The sequence below is a fragment of the Ptychodera flava genome, assembly GCF_041260155.1.
Source record: "Ptychodera flava strain L36383 chromosome 23 unlocalized genomic scaffold, AS_Pfla_20210202 Scaffold_23__1_contigs__length_28996876_pilon, whole genome shotgun sequence".
NCBI lineage: Eukaryota > Metazoa > Hemichordata > Enteropneusta > Ptychoderidae > Ptychodera > Ptychodera flava.
In genome coordinates, this window is record NW_027248277.1 from 11643791 (window position 1) to 11667447 (window position 23657).

The 23657-nt window shown below is 38.2% G+C and overlaps 1 protein-coding gene across 1 annotated transcript; it reads right to left on the reverse strand.

The window, feature by feature from the left end:
- Positions 1-10253: 10253 nt before the first annotated feature.
- Positions 10254-19961, reverse strand: LOC139123756 (C4b-binding protein beta chain-like). Its single transcript, XM_070689909.1, has 7 exons — positions 19957-19961; positions 19277-19335; positions 18439-18618; positions 11650-11820; positions 11239-11286; positions 10895-10997; positions 10254-10584 (listed from the first exon to the last, which is right to left on the reverse strand). The coding sequence occupies exons 1-6, from the start codon at positions 19959-19961 to the stop codon at positions 10912-10914; spliced, it is 549 nt and encodes a 182-aa protein (XP_070546010.1). The 3' UTR covers positions 10254-10584; positions 10895-10911.
- Between the last annotated feature and the right edge of the window lie 3696 nt (positions 19962-23657).

A 23657-nucleotide genomic window follows, 5' to 3' on the forward strand; every position in this document is an offset into this window, starting at 1 on the left:
GCCAAATTACAAACCACAAAGTTTAACGCTTTCAGTGCTGTAATTTTTCCCACTTAATGTCTTTGTAACAATTTACAGATTTTAGTGACTTTTTCTGTAATATTTTGATAATTTTGGACCAAATGGACATAACCCTTCAAAGGCTACAATTTTTGACCAAAACTTTGGGGAAAATCTGAAAACAAACTGTCAGGATCTGAAAAAAGTTGCTGGCTATGATAATGTTATATTCTTAATGGCAACAAACGTTGACTTTGGCACTCAAAGGGTTAAAATAAAACGTGATCGAACATGTTTCTCAACAAGAATATCACTGATCATCGCCAATAAATGGGTCGTTCTGAGATAATTAATGATATAAGAACAATAAGGCAACACGTTTTATATGTTGTGTGACACGTTGAATGTTTACCAGCTGGAATGTAGACTCAATATATCGCCAACACATCTCCGTAGCTGGTAGAAATGGTGTCAATAGTGATTTTCTCTTACGTTGTATGCTTGACTACCTTAATTAGACAACTCATTTTCGTTCAAGCACCGATCAATAAGTGAAGAGCTGTTGAACTGTAAAGACACGTTGCCGAGTCTTCACGTCAACAGACTTGATGCGCACCAACAAAAGTGTCGCTTAAACTATTCTAACACTCTGAGTGAACAGAGGGTTTCGGGTCAATACGTATTAGAACCGTCGGCAATAACGCCTTACGGCATTCGTGTTTTCAGGTTTTAACTATTTTAGAACAACATATTTCACCGGGGACTGTATTATGGCAACTCAACTGAACAATGCTTGGCTTAGGCCTTAATGAGACAACGCAATCATTACTTTGCCAACGGCCACGCAAGTTCTCTCCATGGACGTGTACAGTTAATATTAATAAAACTCCGCACGTATAAAATTTTGAAACCGTCGCGTGTTAATCATCACGTGTTACATTAATCTCTTATATAGATTATTTTATATAGATTGAATTTTACTGCTAAACAGTTTTCGTGACAGCAATACGTAAAAGTATGGAGAGAAAACAATACTAAATTTTCAATTTTCACGTTTCTCATTATCCAATTACCGAACATGCCAATGCCGTACGTTAACTTTACCAATTATAACCGACATTGTTTATTCAAACAAAGCTCATTTGTTTAAAAGGAGACTCTAAATTACAGGGTAAGAATCAGTTTTCTAAGTGATCAAAAGGGTAATCGCCTGAAAATGCAGACAGCCAGATAAACCAACTTCGACACGAGACAGACAGACAGACACACACGCACACACACACACACACACACACACACACACACACACACAAATAGAAGCATGTCGGTAATCCAAGGAGATTTCCACAATGTGTTCGTCATATTTAGCAACTGTTAGAAAGTTAAAAAATGCTCTGAAAAAAATCAATCTGCAAGGCATCCTTTCCCACATTTCTATTTTATAAGCATTAAATCTTGCTACGATGAACCAAAGAGAATAAGAAAAAAGAGTCTGTTTTACTCGTTGTCTGTGGATAAACATGTATCAACCGTTCATCATCTGATAAGCTCTTATTGCTAATTCTTTATTGACTTTCTTAGGTGCTAGCTTGTTTAAGTGCGCATTTGTCCTTACCTGTCACCTTCAGAATATTTTGAATTATGATCGGGAGAACCATTAACATATAATCAGAAGTCTGCAGGGTAACATGGCAACAGTTCCACGGAACATACTCAGAAAACATTTTTATGGTTTAGTACCCCTTCTGCGAAACTTGATCACCCGACACGTTTTTCAGTCAGAAACAAAATCGATGATATGTATATTTGACAGTGCATGTTTTAGTGTTCCATTTTGGCCTTTTCAACAACGTGTACAACGGTGTCTATCCATCAATTCCGTCAATGTTTAAAAGTTCCAAATTTATAATTTTTAAGTGAAAAAGTACGTAAATGAAAAACAAAAAACTAAAACCCAAAAAAAGAAAATAAGAGAATGTCTTATATTGTCTACACACGACGACATTTCTCAGACTGCGATCATTTTGCACGACGACAAATAGTGAAATATATGCTTTTCCAATGTGCCCAGGTTACTCATCCTTGAAATGTTCCTGGGTAAATATTATTGCTACTTTCGTAAAGTGACATGTGATCCACCTTTCAGGCATCACACTGTATGACTCCAATTCTAATTATTATGCGTCGGTTACAACGTTTTCTATAGAGCTGTATGCACTCTGTCTAGACGCGAAGTGGGTATTCGAATTAATTTCCGAACCGTCCATGAACGAGCTATCATGGCTACCGTTTTACATACAGTGATATTTGTCAATATCTATTTCCTTTTTCGTGTGAGAGTTTGCAAGGGCGCAAGTTAAAGGAATTTGGAATAATTCTTCTAGAGAGTCACATTTTAATAAGTTTATTAAACTTTTCAGTTCATCGTTACGGTGACATCAGAAAAGTTAAATGATGAGTCACGAGGGCCAATCTACAATACAGCCACCAGGCACCGGGGAAACACCACGGAGTTAAAGCTCATGGCAATAAGAAACTACTTCTTTGTATCTTTGCCTAATCCATGAAGGTAGCAAATAGTAAATTTTCCCTTAACACATGCTGTTCACGTAAGTTTGGAAAGGGAGCTAAAACAAATTGATGGTTCAAGGTATCTGTACAGACTATGTTTTGCAAACAAAACATTCAAAGATGGAAGCTTTTGCAAGGTACCCAATTTGCGTATGGACAACAAGCTTTAGAAGTTGATAGCTAAGTTGATGAAAGGTCATCCACCGTCGTTTAAGATGATTTGAAAGAGTTTAAAACTTTTAACATCTGATAACACAGGAACTCGCCATTGTCAGTTCTGTTTGTAATGAAAACAACGCTTGCCTTCAAAATATTGTTACAGTCACAGTCGTCTTTATGAAGAAGAAACGAAGGAAAACATTAGTGATACGTTTCGCGGGGTCATTTATTATATAAGTATCATTAGAGTCGTTATCAAGTAGAGTAAAATTAACAATTATCTTATTGGCTTCCTAAGACTTTTTTTAACTGTACTGTGGCATTTTGTACGACACAATGTACAGACCCTTTTCCGCCTGGGATTCGCTGAGAGATGGCCTTGGCTCGAATAACTCTCTTGTCGAAAGGAGTTGAAGTAATAAGCGCTTTGCAAATTAACGCTTAAAACTCTTCTGTTACAATCAAGATAAAACTTCGATGATCTTCGAGCAATTTTTAAACATATGATGAAAGGAAAAGGGACGTTTGGGGGAATATCATCTGTTGAAGTTCATAAAACCAAAAGTTGTCAAACAGCATTTGCTCCACGTGTTTGACAGAAATAGCGGACGAGAAATGATTTTTGGAAATTGAAACAACCAAAATAATGTTTGTCATCAACGCACATTCCGCATTTGTCAGTTTTTTCTATCGCAATGTTTAAGAATGGAATATGTGTGTTAATATTTATCAGTTTGAAATATGATGTTGAATTTCTCTGCTAATTTGCGACATGTCATAGATTGGTTTGCAATGACGCTTAATGAAATAGTATTATTGATGTGTAAGCATAATTAAAATGGGAAGTGAGGTAAATGCCCAGGTCACTGATAAGAGAGACGCATTGAAGAGGAGTATAATTTTTTTCAATTTGCACAGTGAACTCATCCTTGAAATATCCCTGAGAAAATATTTTGCATTGATCGTAAGTGACAGGCAATTACTTTGCAAAACATCTCACGGTGCTAACTCTGGACTAATTCTCGTGTCGATAACAACCTTTTCAATTGAGCGCCTTGCCTCCACATCGGAGCGGAAAAGGCCCATTCACTTAACTGTGCATGAACCAGTTGTCATGGCTATCATGTAGAATACATCATGATACTTGTAAAATATCCTTGTCTATATCATATGAGAGTTAGCAAACGCGTAAATTTGGGAAGTTTCGAAAATTCGACTGTGGGGTCACATTCCAATGGGTTTATTCAACTCTTCGTTCATCGTCACAATCTTTGCTAAGATGAATTATATGTTGCATGGGCCAGTCTGCACTGCGGCCAGTAGGAGCCGCGGGATACTACATAGAGTTAAAACTCACTCCATGGAGAGGCAAATTGCTTGTGTACCTTTGCCTACACTATAAAGGTAGCAAATAGCAAATTTTCACATAACACGTGTTGATCAATTGTTACTTAATTTTGAAAACCGAGCGAAAAATGTGGTGGCTTAAGGTATCTATGCAGAACATGCTGTGCCAAGATCAACAAACAAACAAACAAACAAAATATAAACAAACACTTAAAGATGGAAGCCATTACTAAGGTACACACTGTACTATCGACATCAAGCTGTGGTAAATGATATCAAATTTAATGAAAGGACATCCGCCGTCGTGAAACAAAAATAATCTGAAATAGTTTTCAAACTTTTAATGCTTGACAATACAGGAGCTCTCCATTGTCAGTCCTGTTTGTAATAAGGACAACGTTGTCCTTCGAAATGTTGTTACAGGCATAGCTGTCATTCCAAAAAAAGAAACAAAAACATTAGCAAATAAGATTGGGAAATAAGCGCTTCGTAAATTATCATTTTACACCCTTTTTTATAATCAAGTTAATTAATCGATGATCTCCGTGCAAATTATAATATATGATGGAAGTAAAAAGTAGCTCTACGGGGAACATAATTTTTCGAAGTTCATAAAACCAAACGGTGTCATACATCAGTCGCTCCACATGTTAAGGAGCAGGTTTGTCAAGGTTTCTATCCGAACGTCAGTGATAGCAAGAACAGTAAACTTTTTTCTTTTCCTTTATTCACTGTTCAAGAGCAACAAATTTTGCCTCGAAAAAATTATTCGGAGTTAAAGAAAGTAATTGAAATATTCTACCCTACCGTTAAATCTAGTTTATACGTGTGAATTCATCGTATTGAGTCGGCACTGTTTGCGTCCTATTCATAGGCATTGGTGTGTTCACTGAGTTGTGTTTTCACTGAACTCAGGTTGTGTGGACGTGTTGCTGTCATAACCGCAGCTACTTGGCTTCCCTCAGTCTTCAAAGTTAAAGACATACGTCAATCGTTCAGAACGCTGACTTCTTTGCTTTGTAAGTATTTAGCGTAGATTATGAACTCGCAAAATATACCATTACTGATTCGTTTTACTTCATTCAACCGGTAGGCTTATGAGAGTTGAGTGAAAATTGAATATCAGTGTTGCCGCCAGGACACGCCATTGCGACAATGTCCCCAAAACGGAACACGTTGTCCCGCACTCTTGCGTACTGCGGGTCACCTCGGGCGCACTCGTGAGTCGACTGTGATGGGTGTAGTCTACAAGTTATATCTGTTACTGACGATGATCTTTGTTTTGCATAATTATTTTGAGGCTTACACAACGTACTTTCGGAGCTAGCTATATGATTAAAGGTAATTAAAATGCTGCACTTGATTTCATAATTTTCTTGACTGTAGTTCGTCTGAGCTCTGAATTGCGGCAGATATGGTATACTGCTTCAATTGCCTGAAATGCAAGCATAGCTACGCGGTCCCGGTAGCTTGAATTTTGTTCAGTGAAGCTAATGTGTTACGAAATAATGCAAAAGATTATTGACAACTGCTTGCTGTCCCCAAAATGTACAAAATGTCCCAAGAAATAAATGGTAGTGGGACACAGTGTCCCCCGATTCCTGGCCGCAACACTGGAATATTTGCTTAACCGGTTATTGTGAAAAAAGGCGATTTGTAACAAGTCACGATTTGGAACCTATCAAGGACAATAGAATTCTTTAATTTCATTTTATCAATATATTCGGATAAATTTTTCCGTGTAAAATATACTACCTTGATGAAGGAAAATTATTGTCTTCCACATATAGCGACCTATCTGACTTACAGATAGATATATGGCGGGTGCCACATGTGGGGCAGGATGCGCTTACTATTTTCGAAACACCTGACATCACTTCCTGGTCTTCTGGCCAGAGGTCCATATATCTTTCTTTCATGAATATGACTTTGTTTGTGTACCGTCTATTTACTGCCTGTTCTGTGCTGTTTTGTGTCTATGTTTACAACTATTGTCCTACGTATTCTGACCTAATGTCATTGGATTATGGATTGGTATGATTGCGATTATTTTTTTGTATCCGTTTTCGTTGCCGACGATAATTATTATTATGATAACAACAATGAAGACGACGACAACGATGATACACCATTGCGTGTGACAGTCAGTAGGAAATCCTAGTGTTCCTACTCAATCCTCGTTTCAGGTAACCTCAATAGATGACTCGCTACGATGAGCAGGTCGTCCGATAGCTTCGCATGTCACTATCCATTTATTTCAACCAGATCATTGGCTATGTGTCCATCCTCTTACATTAAGGTAAATGGAAAACAAAGAAAGGCGATTCTTGCCCGGCTCGAGTAGAGAGAAACCATTCGTAGTTATGGCAACTCGACTCTAACATGGGCTGGCGTCATGACAGCAAACGATTAGGATTTTGCTCCAGTGTCAACAACACTAACTGCTTATGTCCTTTGTCAAAAACTGTTCAGGTCTGTCACACTGTTTTAATAGCGTCATGCTTAAACTATCAGCATGGTGTTTCTATATCCTAGTCATAACAGCAATTTATTTTACTCATCACACTGAAGCATATCTAAATACTCTTAACACAAACAATTTGCACTGCTATGTCAATAGAACGCTATGACCCCGGCTGATTCCCATCGTCTTTACGTATTTATCTTTTAAATTGCACCGTAAAATGTTTTGCTTTTCAACCTAGTTTTATCAAAGATTCATTACTTTCTTGACTGTAAAAACAATATTTCTCACACAACATTTCAGTTCCATATGAATTGTTAACAAGTACTTGCTATTTTACTTAAGGCTTGTTTATGGAGAATGAATAAATTCAGAGAGAGAGAGAGAGAGAGAGAGAGAGAGAGAGAGAGAGAGAGAGAGAGAGAGAGAGAAGAGAGAGAGAGAGAGGGGGGGGGGGGAGAGGAGACAGAGAGACAGAGACAGAGACAGAGATAGAGAGAGAGAGAGAGAGAGAGAGAGAACTCTATCGGTGTATTATTGTCCTCTCCAGGGCACAAGAAACATGCGCACGCCGAACAACAAGTCGTGGGAGTGCCTTCTTTTAAACTTAAGGTAGCTACACAGGAAACAGACAATTTCAGAATTTTTTCACTTGAACAACTCCTAAACCTAAATAAAGTATATATTTTCTTGAAGCCCTTATATTATGAAATCCGACCTTGCACCCTACATAGTCATTATCCGTGTAATAGTCACGTGGCAAGCGTTATGCTTAACCTTCCAGAATTAGTATTTCTTCCTTTAGCAAACACGTGCACGCTCAGCCTGCAAGATTTACGTAATTGCGCATTGACAAGCCTTGGTGATGTCCTTCAAATCAGTGTCTGCGATTTCCTTTATATGCCTTTCTTTTTTTTGTTAAGCACCATTGAAATGTTAGACTATGGTGCTTTTCAAGGAATTGTAATTGTCACGCCATATTATTTGAATGGAGACTCGGAGAAAAAGATCAAAGACTCTTGACGCAGACGCAGGCGTTTGGGGATATTTCTAAGGCTTGTCAATGCAAAAATTTAAACTAAAAATCTTGCACCATGTTCGCTAAAGAGAGGAAAAACCGATTTTTGGCAGGTTCGGCAAAACGCTTGTCACGTGACTACTAGGCAAATAATGACTGTGTACTGTGCACGGTCGGATGTCCCAATATCTGAGCTTTGAGAAAATATATTCTTAATTGGGGTTTAGGACTTCTATAGATGAGAAAAAATAAAAATCCCAAAGTGTCTGTTTGATATGTAGCTAAACTTTGAACAACAACTTACTCAACTCTTGATTTATCTATTCCTTCAAAGAATACTATTAAAGGGACAAAGGAAAATATTTGTTGCATTTGGCTGGCATTGCATGTTGTAGCGAGTCACGAGAACGAACAATCAATTCGCAACCCTCAAATATGAAATGAGTAAGGTAACGACAGTTTTAACTATTAAAGGGACAAAGTCGGCCATTTTTCATGAATTTTGTTTGATGCAATATACAACTTATATTGTTTGACATGTTGAAAGATACTGAATGAGTGGGTGACCATGCATATATTCGACCCCGGTTATAGACAAATTAAATGAAACCATCGCAAAAATGAATTAATGGTCATGACCATTAAGTCATTTTCGCGATGGGTTCATGTATCGTGTCCAAAACCGGGGTCGAATATATGCATGGTCACCCACTCATTCAGTGTCTTTTAAGATGTAAAACAATATACGTAGCATCTTCATCAAACAAATTTCATGAAAAATGGCCGACTTTGTCCCTTTTATAGTTAAAACTGTCGTTACCTTACTCATTTCATATTTGAGGGTTGCGAATTGATTGTTCGTTCTCGTGACTCGCTACAACATGCAATGCCAGCCAAATGCAACAAATATTTTCATATAGTATGAAAGGAAAATTGTCCAAATATAATGATGTGATCTTAAAACAGCAAATGTAGTATTTAAATTCGAAGTTGTACGGTCAATACCGGTTGGAGACGCCGCGCCAACAGTTATACTACAGGGACAACGTTCCGACAGCGACTCAAACGTCTGGTTTGATAGTTGCGTAGAGTAGCGCCATCAAACAACGCGATGACAGAAAAACACGCATCGTGTCTCTGCTTTTGCTCTGGTTTTCGCTGGTTTGTTTGGATCGATATAGTGTAGTTTTCCTAAAAACGACCGGTCCATAACAGACACCATTGGCTGACACAAATGGTTTCTACTTGGTATGAGCAAACTATACGAGATCGTAATATGACCACTCAATGTATTAATGTTGAGTGAATTAACTCTGTGTCTGGGTCATTTGGCTGTAAAACAAAAGGTTTGAACATCAGACATCAATATCGAAGGACATACTAATGCTACAATGACGAATGGACACAGCGACACTGTAATGAAAAAAAATCGGTCTCGTAATAGCGTTGGTCACGGCTACGGGTTTATTACTTAATGTAGCTGTACGCGCGACATCGGAAACTGCACTCGCAGCTATAAAATACGGACGAATTTTATGAATATTACATGCGTGGCTGTTGTTGCAGCTTCTACTCTGAGTCGTGAGTATGTCTTTTAGTATTCATTGTAGCACTGGGAGTCGCCTACTAAGATGTATATCTTGGTCATTCTTGCATGCGTAGTTCTGAAAAGCGCAATCTATATTTATTTTTGCATATTAATTAGAAAAAATACGTCAATCGTGAACAGCCTACTACTCTTAGCGTGGGTGGCATAAGCTTACATTTAGGCTGGCCCAATGTCGCTTGGCTTTTTCTCGGCAGCTGTTACTGGCCATCGCGTTAACCCTACGATCTACGCAAAGCCTCCCCCGCTCCGCTACCACTAATCTACTGAAGTTTGTTCCTTCAATTTATTGAGTTGAGATTTATATGCCCACTGACTTTGGGCAAGTCTGCCATAGATTATGTTAAATTACCCTTTAAAGTCATTGGCATGGCGTAGTTAAGTTTTATTACCCTTGTCCGGTATTTACACGCTCGCAAACATTATTTAATCTTAAGTAGCACCTCAAAATTATTTTTTCGCCTGTTTCCCACCGATAAAGTGCCACGGCCTCAGAAAAATGAGAGAGAGAGAGAGAGAGAGAGAGAGAGAAGAGAGAGGAGAGAGAGAGAGAGAGAGAGAGAGAGAGGAGAGAGAGAGAGAGAGAGAGAGAGAGAGAAGAGAGAGAGAGAGAGAGAGAGAGAGAGAGAGAGACAGACAGACAGACAGACAGACAGACAGACAGAGACAGAGAGACAGACAGAGAGACAGACAGACAGACAGACAGACAGAGGCATGACAGACAGACAGACAGATAGACTGAAAGAGAGACACACTGGCACAGACAGACAGACAGATGGACAGACCGAGAGGATGGACGGACAGAGAGACAGTCATTTTTTAAACTAAGACCCATTTAGATTTAAAAAATTCAAAGGAATTTTTAAGTAGGTGTATCCCTGAAGCAATCGTCATGTCTGCGGTATTGCTATTCCAAGTAACCTCAATGCATGAGCGAATGAAAACACTGCTTGAAAAGATGACCCATTCAGTTCGATCAAGTTAAGGCTTAAACAATTCTTTATTCTTTCGAAAACAAAGTTTTCATAGAATTTATAGAAGAGGCTCTCACCAAATAATAAACATGTCGTTTTGTATTCATATTGTTTTCTTTTTAAATATCGCGAGAATATACTATAAAATTAGCGACATCCGTTCATCACATCCTTGTAATAAACAATACAAGGCTTCAATAATAAACAAAACTTTGCAATTTAACAATAAAATTCAAAATACATATGGGGAACTTAAGTGTTATTGACACGTTTGAAACCGACTGAATAATAATTGAATCTCAAGTACGGAGTCTTTCTAAAAACAAGGGTGTCACTCCTTGATGTAATGAAACCTCGTTGTACGTCATCCATAGTACTGTCACAGATCCACAATGGTAGTCAGGGTAACATCTTATAAGTCTATTTCATGTACGCTGCTGGAATACTGTCGAGGAAAGAAATAAAAAATACTGAATATATAGCAGGACTAAATACAACCAGTTCTCAGAAATAAAATGGGGTAAGTGCAGAAAATCGAAGGAATATAAGAAAAACAAATCAGTATTTAGATCATCCCTACCAGCAGTCGCTAACATAATCAGTAGTGACATGATAATGATACTGTTCTTTGTTATTTTAGCTGTTCGATTTCTTAACTGCAGTTGTCAATCGTTGTTACAGGTCTAAAGCTAATGCACATGATGATTCCGAAACTGGTTATAAGAATTAAAGTGAAAGGATTTGGGAATACATACCTTGTAATTATAACTTCCTAGGTGAAACACAGCGCCAATATTACAACAGAAATCATTGAAAACTCAAGCCTTGCAACTCCAGCGCCACTTTCACCCGTTGTAACTTAAAAAGAAAGAAACGTGAACATCAAAACATGGTTTTATTTAGACTACACTGGATTGCTCAACTGCGTCCTATCGGATAAATTGCTTCATATAAATCTGTAAGTTTCATATCTCGTCGATGTTCACTTTACACACATTTTTAACAACGGAGTTGACATAGGACACTAGTCATAATATACTAACATTTATTTAGCTAATGTTGCTTGAATTATGGGTTTAAAGATTACAAATATCCCTACCTGATTCAGTCGTGATTGTTGTCCCTGTGTCTGCTGCAGTCGTTAAAACTGAAAAATAACAACCGATAAATGAGATGTGTTAATGAAAAAATGTTATTCAGCAGTGTCCTGTCCGCTCTTTTTACGGACTTCACATGATCTGAAGTATAATGATGTCGTTGACTTGATTTTCAAACTGCTAATTTTAATTTGCAAGTTGGTCAAAGTGTACCTTTTTGATAATGGGTTGGTCGTATGTTTTCGTATCGACAATAGAGATCTTAACTCAGAAGGCAATAAAGTTGACATTGACTTTATTCAATGTCATGCCTTAAAAAAGACACAGACGTGAAGAAATTACATGCCCTTGTATGACGATGGCAATGCACATTATCATTTTTGCTTAACAGTTACATTATTATCAAATCGTACCGTTGCAAGTAGGAATTTGGTTATCCCATGAACCAGATGTACAGGTCAGTTCACCAGGACCACTCAACGCATAACCTTCATCACACGTATAAGTCACTATTGATCCATGTGAGTAGTCAGTTCCAGTCTTCTGACCGTTCATCGGTGCGTCACCAGGATCAGTACAGTCAGCTATAGAAATAAATGGATATCAACGAGTGTACCATCAAATTATTTCTTATAAATGGGCAGTGACTGTAACAGTTGATAAATGTTTTCATCATTCTTGTTTTATGGCTTAACTACAGTTCTTTGTGCCACTCAACAAAGTATATTGAGTTACACAGTATACTGCTTATCAACACAGCCTCAGTTGCAATAATTGTAGCCTGTGGGCTCGACCGTGTGGCTCGCGTGATGCCTTGCTTTGGCATCACGCGAGCCGCATGACAGAGGCCGTAGCCGCAAAGCCCAGTCCACCAAGGCCACAGCTTAACAGCTGAGGCTACAGCTAACACTGCCTGTACACGTGCAGATTGCCATAGTAAATTTAAATTCTGATTTGATTTCACACAGTACACGTTGCACGTTATAAGCTGAGTTGACAAGCTGCGGAAGATTCTATTGTTCAAGTGGTTCATCAAACCGAAAAAACAAGTTATTTATGTTCAGATTTCGAGTATATTTTTCAGTTCATCGACAGATGTCTTTCTGTGACTCCTTCTGGTGTATACAAATTAGACTACTGTTTTAAACAATCAATGCAAACAAAATTTGACAGAGCGCCATGAAAGGAGTCAACTGTAAAATAGGGACATGTTGCATGAAAACTTGAAACCAAACCTCCACAATGCAAACATTAAGAAATTAACGAATTCGAATATCTTGATTAAAATCAGCAATAGGCAGATGGCGATTTTCCAACTCTTGAAGTAGCGTCTTCAATTTTGCCTATATTTCTCGATGTCCTTATTTCACAATTTCCATGATTAATGGTAAATACCGTAAGAGTTCTGTATAAACCTGACATAATTTAAAAGTGTCATTTTAATGTCATCATCGAGTAAATTTGACCATGCAAATGTACGCAAATATCGAAGTAAATTAAAATATCCCAAATTTAACTAAAACAAAACATTGCATTTCCAGAGTCAATCATTTTTACCAGCATTTTAAGGTAGAGACACACGTTAGATGATACTTATATTAAACTCTCGTTTTCTCAATAAATTTCACTTTTGCACCCTACACATTATATATTTTCTGTTAGCCCTATATCTCAACATTATGAAAAATATGTTTATTTTCCAAAATCACTGTGTCTGTGTCCATTTCTCTCAAAAATATGCGTTTTTGAGTTTTTTTACCAAAAAAAATTAGGTGTTCAAGGACTATGGCGACTTGAGATCTTTTAACAGAAATCGATTGAGTACTCTGGGGAAGAAACAGTGTCCCAGATTTTTTCTGTTCCCTTTTGTTTCAGCACAATAAGGTGTGAAAGTAACAACTCTGGGTTTTTGAATAAATTACCGGGTTTCGTTCACTTCAGCAAGACTTTCTCTTGTTCCATAAATTTTACCGAAAATCTGAGACACCGTTTTACAGATATGTATTGCTACTTTGACCTGGTAAAAAATCAGACCGATCTGTGCACCCTACTCCAACCTAATTTCTTTTGAAGTTACGCTTGTCAGGCCAAAATCGGAAGAGAGATAATCAAAGAATTGTGTAAACACCCCTATACGTACAAAAATCGATCGTTGATATGACTTTCCGGGGCGATTTTTATTCATGTTCACGATTTTGCATCAAGCAGGAAACTAGATGTTTTGTATTTTACATCAAATACCCTTCCAAAGATCATGAATGGCGAGAAAATCGAGAGAAACACACAAAAACTGTTGAGTTGTACGAGTAATGAGGGCAGTTTATTTACATAACAAACACTGCCACGGCTAATCTATTTTTGCTCAAATTAGAGTCTAAGCTTGTTACCGTAACTGTAAACGGTTGTCAAGATCTATCAATCCGTTTTTTTCAGTTTAGAAGTATCTTTTACGCCCGTCGGAGGCGAATTGCGATATTTTGCGTTTGCGAGAGTCTCAGTGGACCACATTGATTTCGACATCGCAGCGTCACGGAAGCCATGGAGGTGACAGAGTTCGTCATTCGGCCCGTGCGCTTGTTGAACTTCCTCTTGAAGATGAAATTTATGCATACGCATCGCTTGACACTTCAACCAGTTTCATTCAAAAATTTGTTCACTTATCGCTGACCTTCGCATCGGAATGAGCGTACTGTGGTAGACAGACTCTGTCGCTGACTTTCATGTTGGAGAACTTACTTCGGTGGAGAGAATCTGATAATCAACCAGCTTCCTCGTCGGAAGAAAGACTCGTGTCCGACATCTCATCTTCTGCCACGTTGCTATAGTACGACCCTAAGTCAGACAATCTGAGTTTTGTTCTGGTAGCCTGGTCCATGATCTTACTTACTCTCTTCTTACGACCACGCTTACGTTTTACGCGTCTCTGCCTTCCGCTTGTCACCACGGAAGCCATAATTATTAAAGGCACGCACACAGGATAGTCTGGTTCCCTGCCCCCTTTCTGCGAAAAGGGTCAGGTATGCGCCATTCTATTCACGGCGCTGATTGGACGACACTATGGAACATGTCGATTAACTAAGGGGAGCATCTGCGTCTGCTGCGTCCGCTGCAGTGTTATATATTATTTCAAATTTCAAAAACTAACAAAAAACTAACTCGAGAACTATCATTCAGTTGAAGTACGTTCTTTCACAAATATATCAGATCGTACGACGTTTTGTATAATGAAACAGATTGATCTTTGAAGACTTGTGTAATGTTCATGTAACTGCCCCTCCTACTTTGTTGCTGAGTTACTGTCAAGGGCGCAGTCATTTCGAACATTCCAGCCTGACATCACGCGCCACGCGCATCCGCCATTTTGCCCAAAATCTGGGCAAAATGGCTGCCGCATACCTGACCCTTTTCGTGAGTGTAGCGCAGCCAGCGGTAGAAAGGGGGCAGGGAACCAGACTAGCACACAGGACAGTGGAAAGTATGCGCATGCGCACCGGACAAGATCAGAAAAATTAACATAATCTGTTGACCTTGCGTTGCTATCCTAACTAATCCGTACACAGTTAAGACAACCGAATATAACAGTACGCGTAGTTCGCAAAAAGTCTATTTTTATTAGTATTTTAAGCATTTCTTTATACAATATTGTCTCGACATTTTTCCTCATGTAAAGGTCATACGGTACGGACTCCAATTTTGAAATAAAACCAAAATCTCTGTAAAAATGCATTAAACGTGTGTCTATACCTTAAAAAAATCACCTGTTTTGGAGAATTTGATAGAAAGATCTTTTCCAGCAATATGTTTTTATAATAAAACCAACTTACAAATTCTGCTTAGAATTACAAAGAAAACAAATTTCATTCACATGGTGTAATTTAGGAAATTGACACTAACAGTTAGACAAGGTGGCTTTTTGTTTACCAGTGATATTAGACACCTTAATCACTTTAAAACGTAAAAATTGTGGTCTGTATAAAAGTTTGAGTTTTGTGACTATTTCACAACAGCCTCCGATCGCTATAGCGTGCAGTGCAATGCATGGGAATGCAAGACGCCCGTAATACCATTACATGAGGGAAAATGCCAAGAGGGTTTGACCGGTTAAGAAGGGCTTGACTACGCAGTTTCTGCGTAGTGAAGCTTCATTACGTATTCATGGTGACCCCTGGCCAGCTGTCAATAACTTTGGGGGCTTTTGTCTTTTGGCCTGCTTTGCATATGCGTCGTTGGACACGACCTGCCAATCACCCAGGTAGTCAATTAAACTATTAATTGACTGTTTACCGACCCAATTAATACTATCCAGCAGTATCAGTCATATTGTAATCGCGTGGCCCGGGTGGGCACAACGTAGGAACGCGTGTATTTCTATGTGTACGTTCACTTGTGGTGTTGTTTTTACCATCGTGCGTTTTGAAGTCCCTGTTTCACCTACAGCATTACCTTCAAGGTGACAGGCTTACTATTAATGTTCAGTATCATTGCACCGAGTTCTGCCCACGGTGAAAACCACCTGTTTTGCCTACTAATTACTGCCCGTCCTGAATGTAGCCTATCTATAGCTACAGTAATCACATAAATCATTTATCAGTTTTGATATATACTCCTAAATTGTAAGTTTGATCAAAATCGAGACCACATTCAAGGGCTATGCAGACTGTCCATGTACGCACACACAGTGACAAGAAGGCGGCAAACACCTACTCACCAAGCACATCGAATCGGCGAAAAGAAGCATAAAAAAGCTAGGCTCATCGCCAAAACAAACGCGCCAAGCGCTAACAAAAACCCATACCAAGCGGCCCTTTTCAAATACTCCAAAAAGAGAACTACCAAAAAAACCCATAAAATGACATAGAACACACAAACACTTAAAAGAAATAACAAAAATCGTACACATAACAAACAACTGAAACACAACATTAAATACAAAATAAACAATCACCGTAATGTAACAGAAAACATGGCCGTGGAAATAAATCAGCTATTTCTAAAGAAAAGCCGACAACAACATGAAATTCAACAACAACCTATCATCGCTCAAACTATGAAACTCCGAAAAATAGTACTAGGCAAAAGCCTTAAAATTCATTCGGACACCAACAAAACCAAACAGAATAAAACCACCTCAGGATTTCAACAATAAAGTCGTATAATGTGACTACGCTACATCGTGAGACACAAACAATGGCAACACCAATTCAAAGAAAAGTCAAATTGGACTCCACGAACAACAAAAAAACAAAAACTTGAAAACTAGCTGAAGCTTCTAAACTCGCACTTTTAGAGATACCCTTTCAAACAAGGAAACAAAACATGTCGCGTGCCAAAAGAATCGCGATAAACCAGCTTTCAAAAACAATGGACAAATTCGGCAAGGGTCGGTTTTTCGTTATTATCAACACAAACGATTACGTACTCGAATGCGAAAGGCAATTACGTAACACTCAGTATTATACACAACAAGCCAGAACAAACAGTAAACAAAGTAAACGAACTATTAATTAAAATGTACGAGAACAAGCACATCAACCAGGATACTTGTAAGTATCTTGATCCAATAAACATAAATCCGTACCCCGCAGTGGTACTTATTGCCTAAAAATTCACAAACCTCCGCAAAAATCTAAAGACACACCGGTCAAAACAAAATTTACCGAAGTAAAGAAATATAGAACAAACAAACCGAACCACCAAACGGACTCACAACGTGACCAAAATTAATATACTTGCCTCGCTAATCGGAAAGCAAGACCACTAAAATGCATTAAAATAAATTTTCACAAACACAAACTAAGGAAAGAATCTACACTGCGACTGATGAGAAACCACACTCGGGTTTCGAAACGCAAGCGTCAAAGGGCGACTCTATCAACTTTTGTAACAACATAGGTTCGGCTGCGTCTCGCCATAAGCTTTCCCCACACAAACAAAACATTACCGTACACACTAATCCAAACTTCTCTACAAATATCCAAAGCGAAACAAACATTTCATTAACACAAACAAACGGATAAGAATGTAGGAACACATTTCGAAACGAATCAAACACAAACTCGACACAAAAACATTTAGGATAGTTAGGTGGGGAGCCTGTTTCACATTTTTTACATCTCGCTATACTGTCTATGATTCTAAAAATATAGTCATCTGCCACTTTTTCTGTATACGCGGTTTGGCAAAACTCATGTCTTCAATCGAAAGTCGGGCGATTTTATGGTTCTTTGGGGCACTTAAGTGTACGTCGAGCTTAAGGAATGTAGTTACATTCGCGATGTTTTATTCGAAAATTATTTATTTCTTTAAGGGCAAATGCACATAATTTATGCTGTTGGAAATACTGGCCGCTCATAAACAAGACAATAAACTCAATATATGTGCATCTTTACTTTTATTGTCAAAGTACCACCGATACCCACAAAAAACCAAATGGTTCAGTCCAGGTATTTGCAATTCTGCCATCCGACTGGTCAACAGGAAATCAACCATAGGTGTCTTTTGGCACGCGTATACGCCAGTCACCTAGGCGACGGTAATCTGCACCACTTATCACCATCGGGAAGGTACTCCTCCCCATATACCACTGGCGATCCCACCCTCAAGGCACTGCGTCATTCGACCAAGCATTGTTATTGTAATTTCCTGCATAAATTACAGCGAGGTCAACCGGTCAAAATGTCTTGGCATTTTCTGGCATGTAAGCCTATGACGATTCGATGTCTCAAAATCGGTGAGGAGAAACAACACACACGCAGAAATGATCGAAAACGTGAGAGAAATGGTCACCGACTCAAAGGAAAAAAAACCAGATAACCATGCAAACACATATGTGTATTCAGTATGCATGAGAGCAAGCGAGTATTCAAGCATGAATGAACGGCAACAAAGCAAACGAACGATTTAATGTCAATCGGGTTCCCTAGGTATTTTGTTGTTTCATTTTTTTTAGAGTAAGGTCAAGTTTTTTACGTTATGCCATAGTGTTTATCATCAGCAAGCTAAAGGGTTTTATTAAAATTTGAGGTATTGATGTAGAGAAATAATTTTAAAAGTCGCATAACCTATCAGACAAGACACCTTATAGCAAGAAGCGCTGCATTACGCTTTGGGATTCTAAAATAATTTGTATTCGGTTTCGGAAAGTAAAACAAAACGCAGTACGAAATAAAATGCGGCTTTCATAAGCCCCGTCAGTTACATACCTTCACATGTTGGAGCATCCTGGGGATCAAATGCTCTTCCTCTACACACCAGTGCAGCAGTGCCATCTAAGGTGTAACCAGGATTGCAAGTGTATGTTAGAGTGCTTCCATCGGATGTTTTACCTCCTACGGTACCGTCATGCGACCCGTTAGCAGGCTGTGCTGGTGTTGCACATTGACCTGTAAAGATAAACCCAAAATATCTATCGCTAATATCTTCCACAAAGAAGGCGCCACAAGAACCACATAGTGTATCATATAAATTAAGCAAATTGAACTAATATCTAAACAAATAAATGCGTATTTATCTACTGTAATCCGACAAATGTGGCTTGTCTAATAATTCCATATGCCCTAAATTTACGTACTTCGCACCTAACCCTGTGTGAGGCGATATTGCGCACCACAAAAAAAGAAATGTTTTATTATTTGCCGCAGCTACTTCATCCCACTACATAAGGAATGAAACAATTTATATATAATTTTATCCGTACTATATGAACTTGTATTTATGAGGGCAAGGCTGTATCAAGATACCTGTGAGACTCCCTGAAATAAGTTTGATGCCTTTTGCTGAAGTGTGATAGAAAGTATAGTAAAAGTAAAGCTCAGTAAATGATGAAATGCAGGATGAGTAATTATGTGGATAAAACAGGTTAAAATAGCATTTGCGTTTTTTATTTTGTGTTTGTAATTGTTATTCATTATTGTAAAGAATTGTTTTTGGAGAACCCCAATAATTATTTTAGGTGATAAGCTGTGCACGCGTACGGAAATCCAACAAGGCATGTGGAAAAGTCATAGCGATGTAATTGATACTTTGTTCAGTGACTCTTACCTTGGACATAATTCAGGTCGCCGATAACTATAGCTACTAGCAGCAGAAAAATCACGTGCCTGAAATAATATAAAATGTATAGAAATGCATTTTTTACAATTTGGAAGCATAGAATTACCCTCGATGAAGAATTCTATACCATTAGAGTTCCATGCTAACGTTACGGGAATCGTTCTTAGCGTTTAACTGGTGCCTATAATACTACGCTAACGCATAATTGGATGCTGATGTAGTAAAACAAAGTTGACGAAAGGAAACGAATATATAGCTAAAGTCTGTTGCAAATTTATGACCATTAGATCCAGTTACTTTGCTATACCATATATGAGCTTTGTAAATCATGACTTACAGTTTGTTCGAGTCTGTAGGAGGATTATGAAGGTGCCATAGCCTTTTGTTTTCCATCGAAATTATAATCTAGTAAGTAAATTTTCTGGCAAGACAATCTGACGCCTGAACCATGCTATTATATTTTATTTTTATTTATCGGCCTAGTAGTTCTCTAGGCTCGAGAAAAATCGCTTCGACCAAGTAGTTGCTTTTCGAACACGTTATGAAATTCAATTTTACGTGGATGGAAATCAAAAAAAATAATCTGAACTTGTCAGCAAGCTATATAAAAACTTATGACATGTATTCATTGACGGGTTTTCAATAAGACGCTGCAACGCAAAACTTACCTCATCTCGGCTCTATCAAGCAAGCAGTCTATTCCAAATGAAAAGTACGCTGTCTCTTTTTGCCTTTTTTAACAACGACCACTCCAACTTTATTGGCTAGTCACCGTCGCCTACTGTACGAATAGTGACGAATTTTTAAGCAAGAATTACTTAAATTATTCCAGGCAAATTTATTTACTTGCGGACAGATTAATGAACATGCGCAACGAAGACGTATTTGTCGCGTTGAAGGACCAGGAATATTAGCGACCAATCATCAATTGCCACATACCGATAGTTTATAGAAAAAAAAACGAAACGAAAGTCCAAATAGCATTGCGCGCATGGATATTTTACATCTAGCGTTAAGCGTCTATATTGACGTCGAAAACATCGAAAGGCTTCACTGGCCCGGGTAACCATGGAAACCGGTCAGTACATCGTTCACCGGCCCGCTAACATCCCGGATTTTCCTATTCAAATCAATGCACTGATTTGCAGTCACCTCGAGGCATGTAATAACGGACTACGGCATCTTGGGTAAGGGATCGTGTTCAAAGTTCGCTTATCTGCACTTGCAGGCTGCATACAAATTGGTAGGAAATTCAGTATGTTAGTGTAAATGTGGGCTTAAGTTCAACACAATCGTCCTCACATGGCATTATCACACAACTCATTATACCACACAGTGAAAGAAGCGAGCAAGGCAAATGATGAGTTCCAACATTCTCTCGACGCTAAACGACATGGTACGTGGTACGCAGTACGCACTCTGTATTTAGCTCCGGGGTTTTACTGTGTAAAGAGGGCAACGGGGAGAAAAGTAATATCAAACAACAACAACAACAAACAGGGACGAATGTTGTCATATGCAACTCCCCTTCGCAAGTCACATGTCGATGATATCAGTTTTACTGAGTAAAAGATGAAAATGTAGCTTGCCTTCCGAGAACTGGGCAGAGATTAGACGGAATGTAACATTGGTCATTCGCGCGTAAGCATTTCTTTGATTCTAACTTATTTAGGTGTCTTTGACTTTATCTGTCATCATTTATAATATTTTGAATTACATTTGGGAGAACCAGTGTCACATAAGCTGTAGTCTAGCGAGTGACATGGCAACAGTGAGAAAACATTGTTCATCATTACAATGGAGTTTATCCATCAAATTTTAAAACTCCCTAAATATTTTTGAATGAAAATACGTACAAAAATGAGAATTATGCTGCTGATTACGGTGCAAAATCCAAGACAAAGTACGAGAATGTGTCATATATTCTCTCACACTGCGATCATTTCGATGACGACGAAAAATTGTGAAAATTATATGCCTATCTAATTTGCAAAGGTTACTCATTCTTTTAATGTTGCTGAGTAAATGTTCAATTTAGCGCTTGGTTCGTAAAGTGACAGGCGATTCCTCAGCGAAGCATCACACTGCACGAAACTCCAAACTCTAATTATCGTGCCTCGATTAAAACGTTCTCGATAGAGCGGCTTACCACTGTATAGTCACGAAGAGAGATACGTGAAGACTGAATTTGCTGAACCGTGCATGAACCAGTTGCCATGACTTTATACAGTTTTACTCACAGTAATATTTGTTATTATCTGTTTTCTGTATCCTGTGAGAGTTAGCTAGATCGTACGTTATGGTAGAATGAGTCTCGGGGACAAATACTCAGACTCCCAAACTTTTACTATTCATTTCTGATATACCACTGTGGGGTTCATTTTGAAGCTCTTGGCAAAAGAAAACGTTTTACCTTCATAGGTTTTTTTCAAAAATCCGAATTTTTTTTTCTCCATAGAGCCAACACAGAGTGGTGGCCATTAAGAATTTCAGATATCGGTAAATCTTGAGTAATTTGTTTCTCTAGTACCAAAATTTGTAGGGTGACCCCAAATTTTTATTCGTGATTTTGAAAGAAGACAGTTGAAAGATTCTTTGAGGAAAGTTTGAGCAAAAAACGGTTTAGGTCTTTCATTTTCTAGGCGCATAATGCCTTAAACGAGTTTGCAATAATTCTTCTCTGGGGTCACTTTTCAAAAAGTTTCTTTAACTTTTCCGTTCATCGTTACATTGATATAAACATAAATTATGTGTCACAAGTGCCAGTCTGCAATACGACCACCAAGTGCTGGGGATACATCATAGAGTTAAACCTCACTAGATAGAGAGATTAATTGCTTATGTAAATTTGCTTAAACAATATAGGTGGCAAATAGCAAATTTCCACTTATCATTTGTCGATCAATATTAAATTTAATTTTGGAAAGCGAGCTAAAACAAATTGATGGTTTAAGGTATCTGTCAGAACATGCTTTAAAAAGATCAACAAACAATCAAACAAACACTTAAAGATGGAAGACTCTGCAGGCGAAGGTACTCTGTTGGCGTATCGACATTAAGTGGTAGTAGCTGATGGCAAATTCGATGAAAGGACATCCACGCCGTCGCGAAACAAAAATGATCTGGAAGAGGTCTCAAACTTTTAACGCTTGATAACACAGGAGCTCGCCATTGTCAGTTCTGTTTGTGATAAGGACTACGCTGGCCATCAAAATATTGTTACAGGCATAATTTTTATTGCCAAAAAGTTTCATGAGAGTCGTGATCAAGTAGTCTAAGAGAAAAGTTACCAATGCCTATGACTTTTGTTTACTGCTGTACTGTGGGACTTTATACGACACGATTTATAAACCACTTCTGCCTGGCTTGTTCTGCGGTAGGGCCTCGGCCCGAATAACAATCTTGTCGAGCAAAGGTGAATTAATAGGCGCTTAAAAGATTAACATGATATTAGATTCATTTTAAAAATCAAAATAAAAATTTTAATTGGATAATTAAGTGGAAAAATACCTCTATGCGGATCATAACTTGTCCAAAGTCATAAAACCAAATAACATCAAACATCATCCCTTTCACGTGTTGCAAAGAAGCAGCAGACGTGAAAATACTTTCGGTAATTGAGAATCCACATATCTGTCCACAACGCACATTTCACGTTAACGGTATTTTGCTTCTGCAGTGTTTAAAGGTGGAATGTGTGTGTTATTAATAATTTATCAACGTGAAACATCCATTATGTTCAATTAGCAAATAGTTTCTATGCTACGACCATAACGCATGATCATATTTTCCTACTTCTTCCGTCGTATGTACATTATAAATTGTATGGATTGTCATTGAAGAGGGGTATTCGGGGTTGTTTGAATTCCGTTTTGCTTTATAGTCAATTAAGGAGCAGTTTGCCCTGGCGTCACTTCGCACGACAGTTAGAGCTAGAACAGTTTACTTTTCAATTTACACACTTGACTGCAGCAACATATTTTTGCCACGAGAGACATATCCGGAATTCAATGTTCTGTGAAATCGTCTAGCCCAGAGTTAAATTTAGTTTACAAGTGTATTCATCGTATTTAGTCGGCGTTTTTCACCCAGAAACAAATTGATCATATTTCTAATCACACTGTGCATTTTATTGTTCCGTTTTTGGCCTTTTCGACAACCTGTACAATACTGTCTATCCATCGAGTTCCTGAACTACCTATATAGTTTTTAAGTGTTAAAGCACGAAAATGCAAATTTCGCAGCTGAATACGATGTAAAATCCATGACAACATATAAAAATGCGTCATATACTTTCTACACACGAAGATATTTGCCAGCCTGCTATCATTGAGCTGACGACGACTAACAGTGAAAATTATACTCTTCC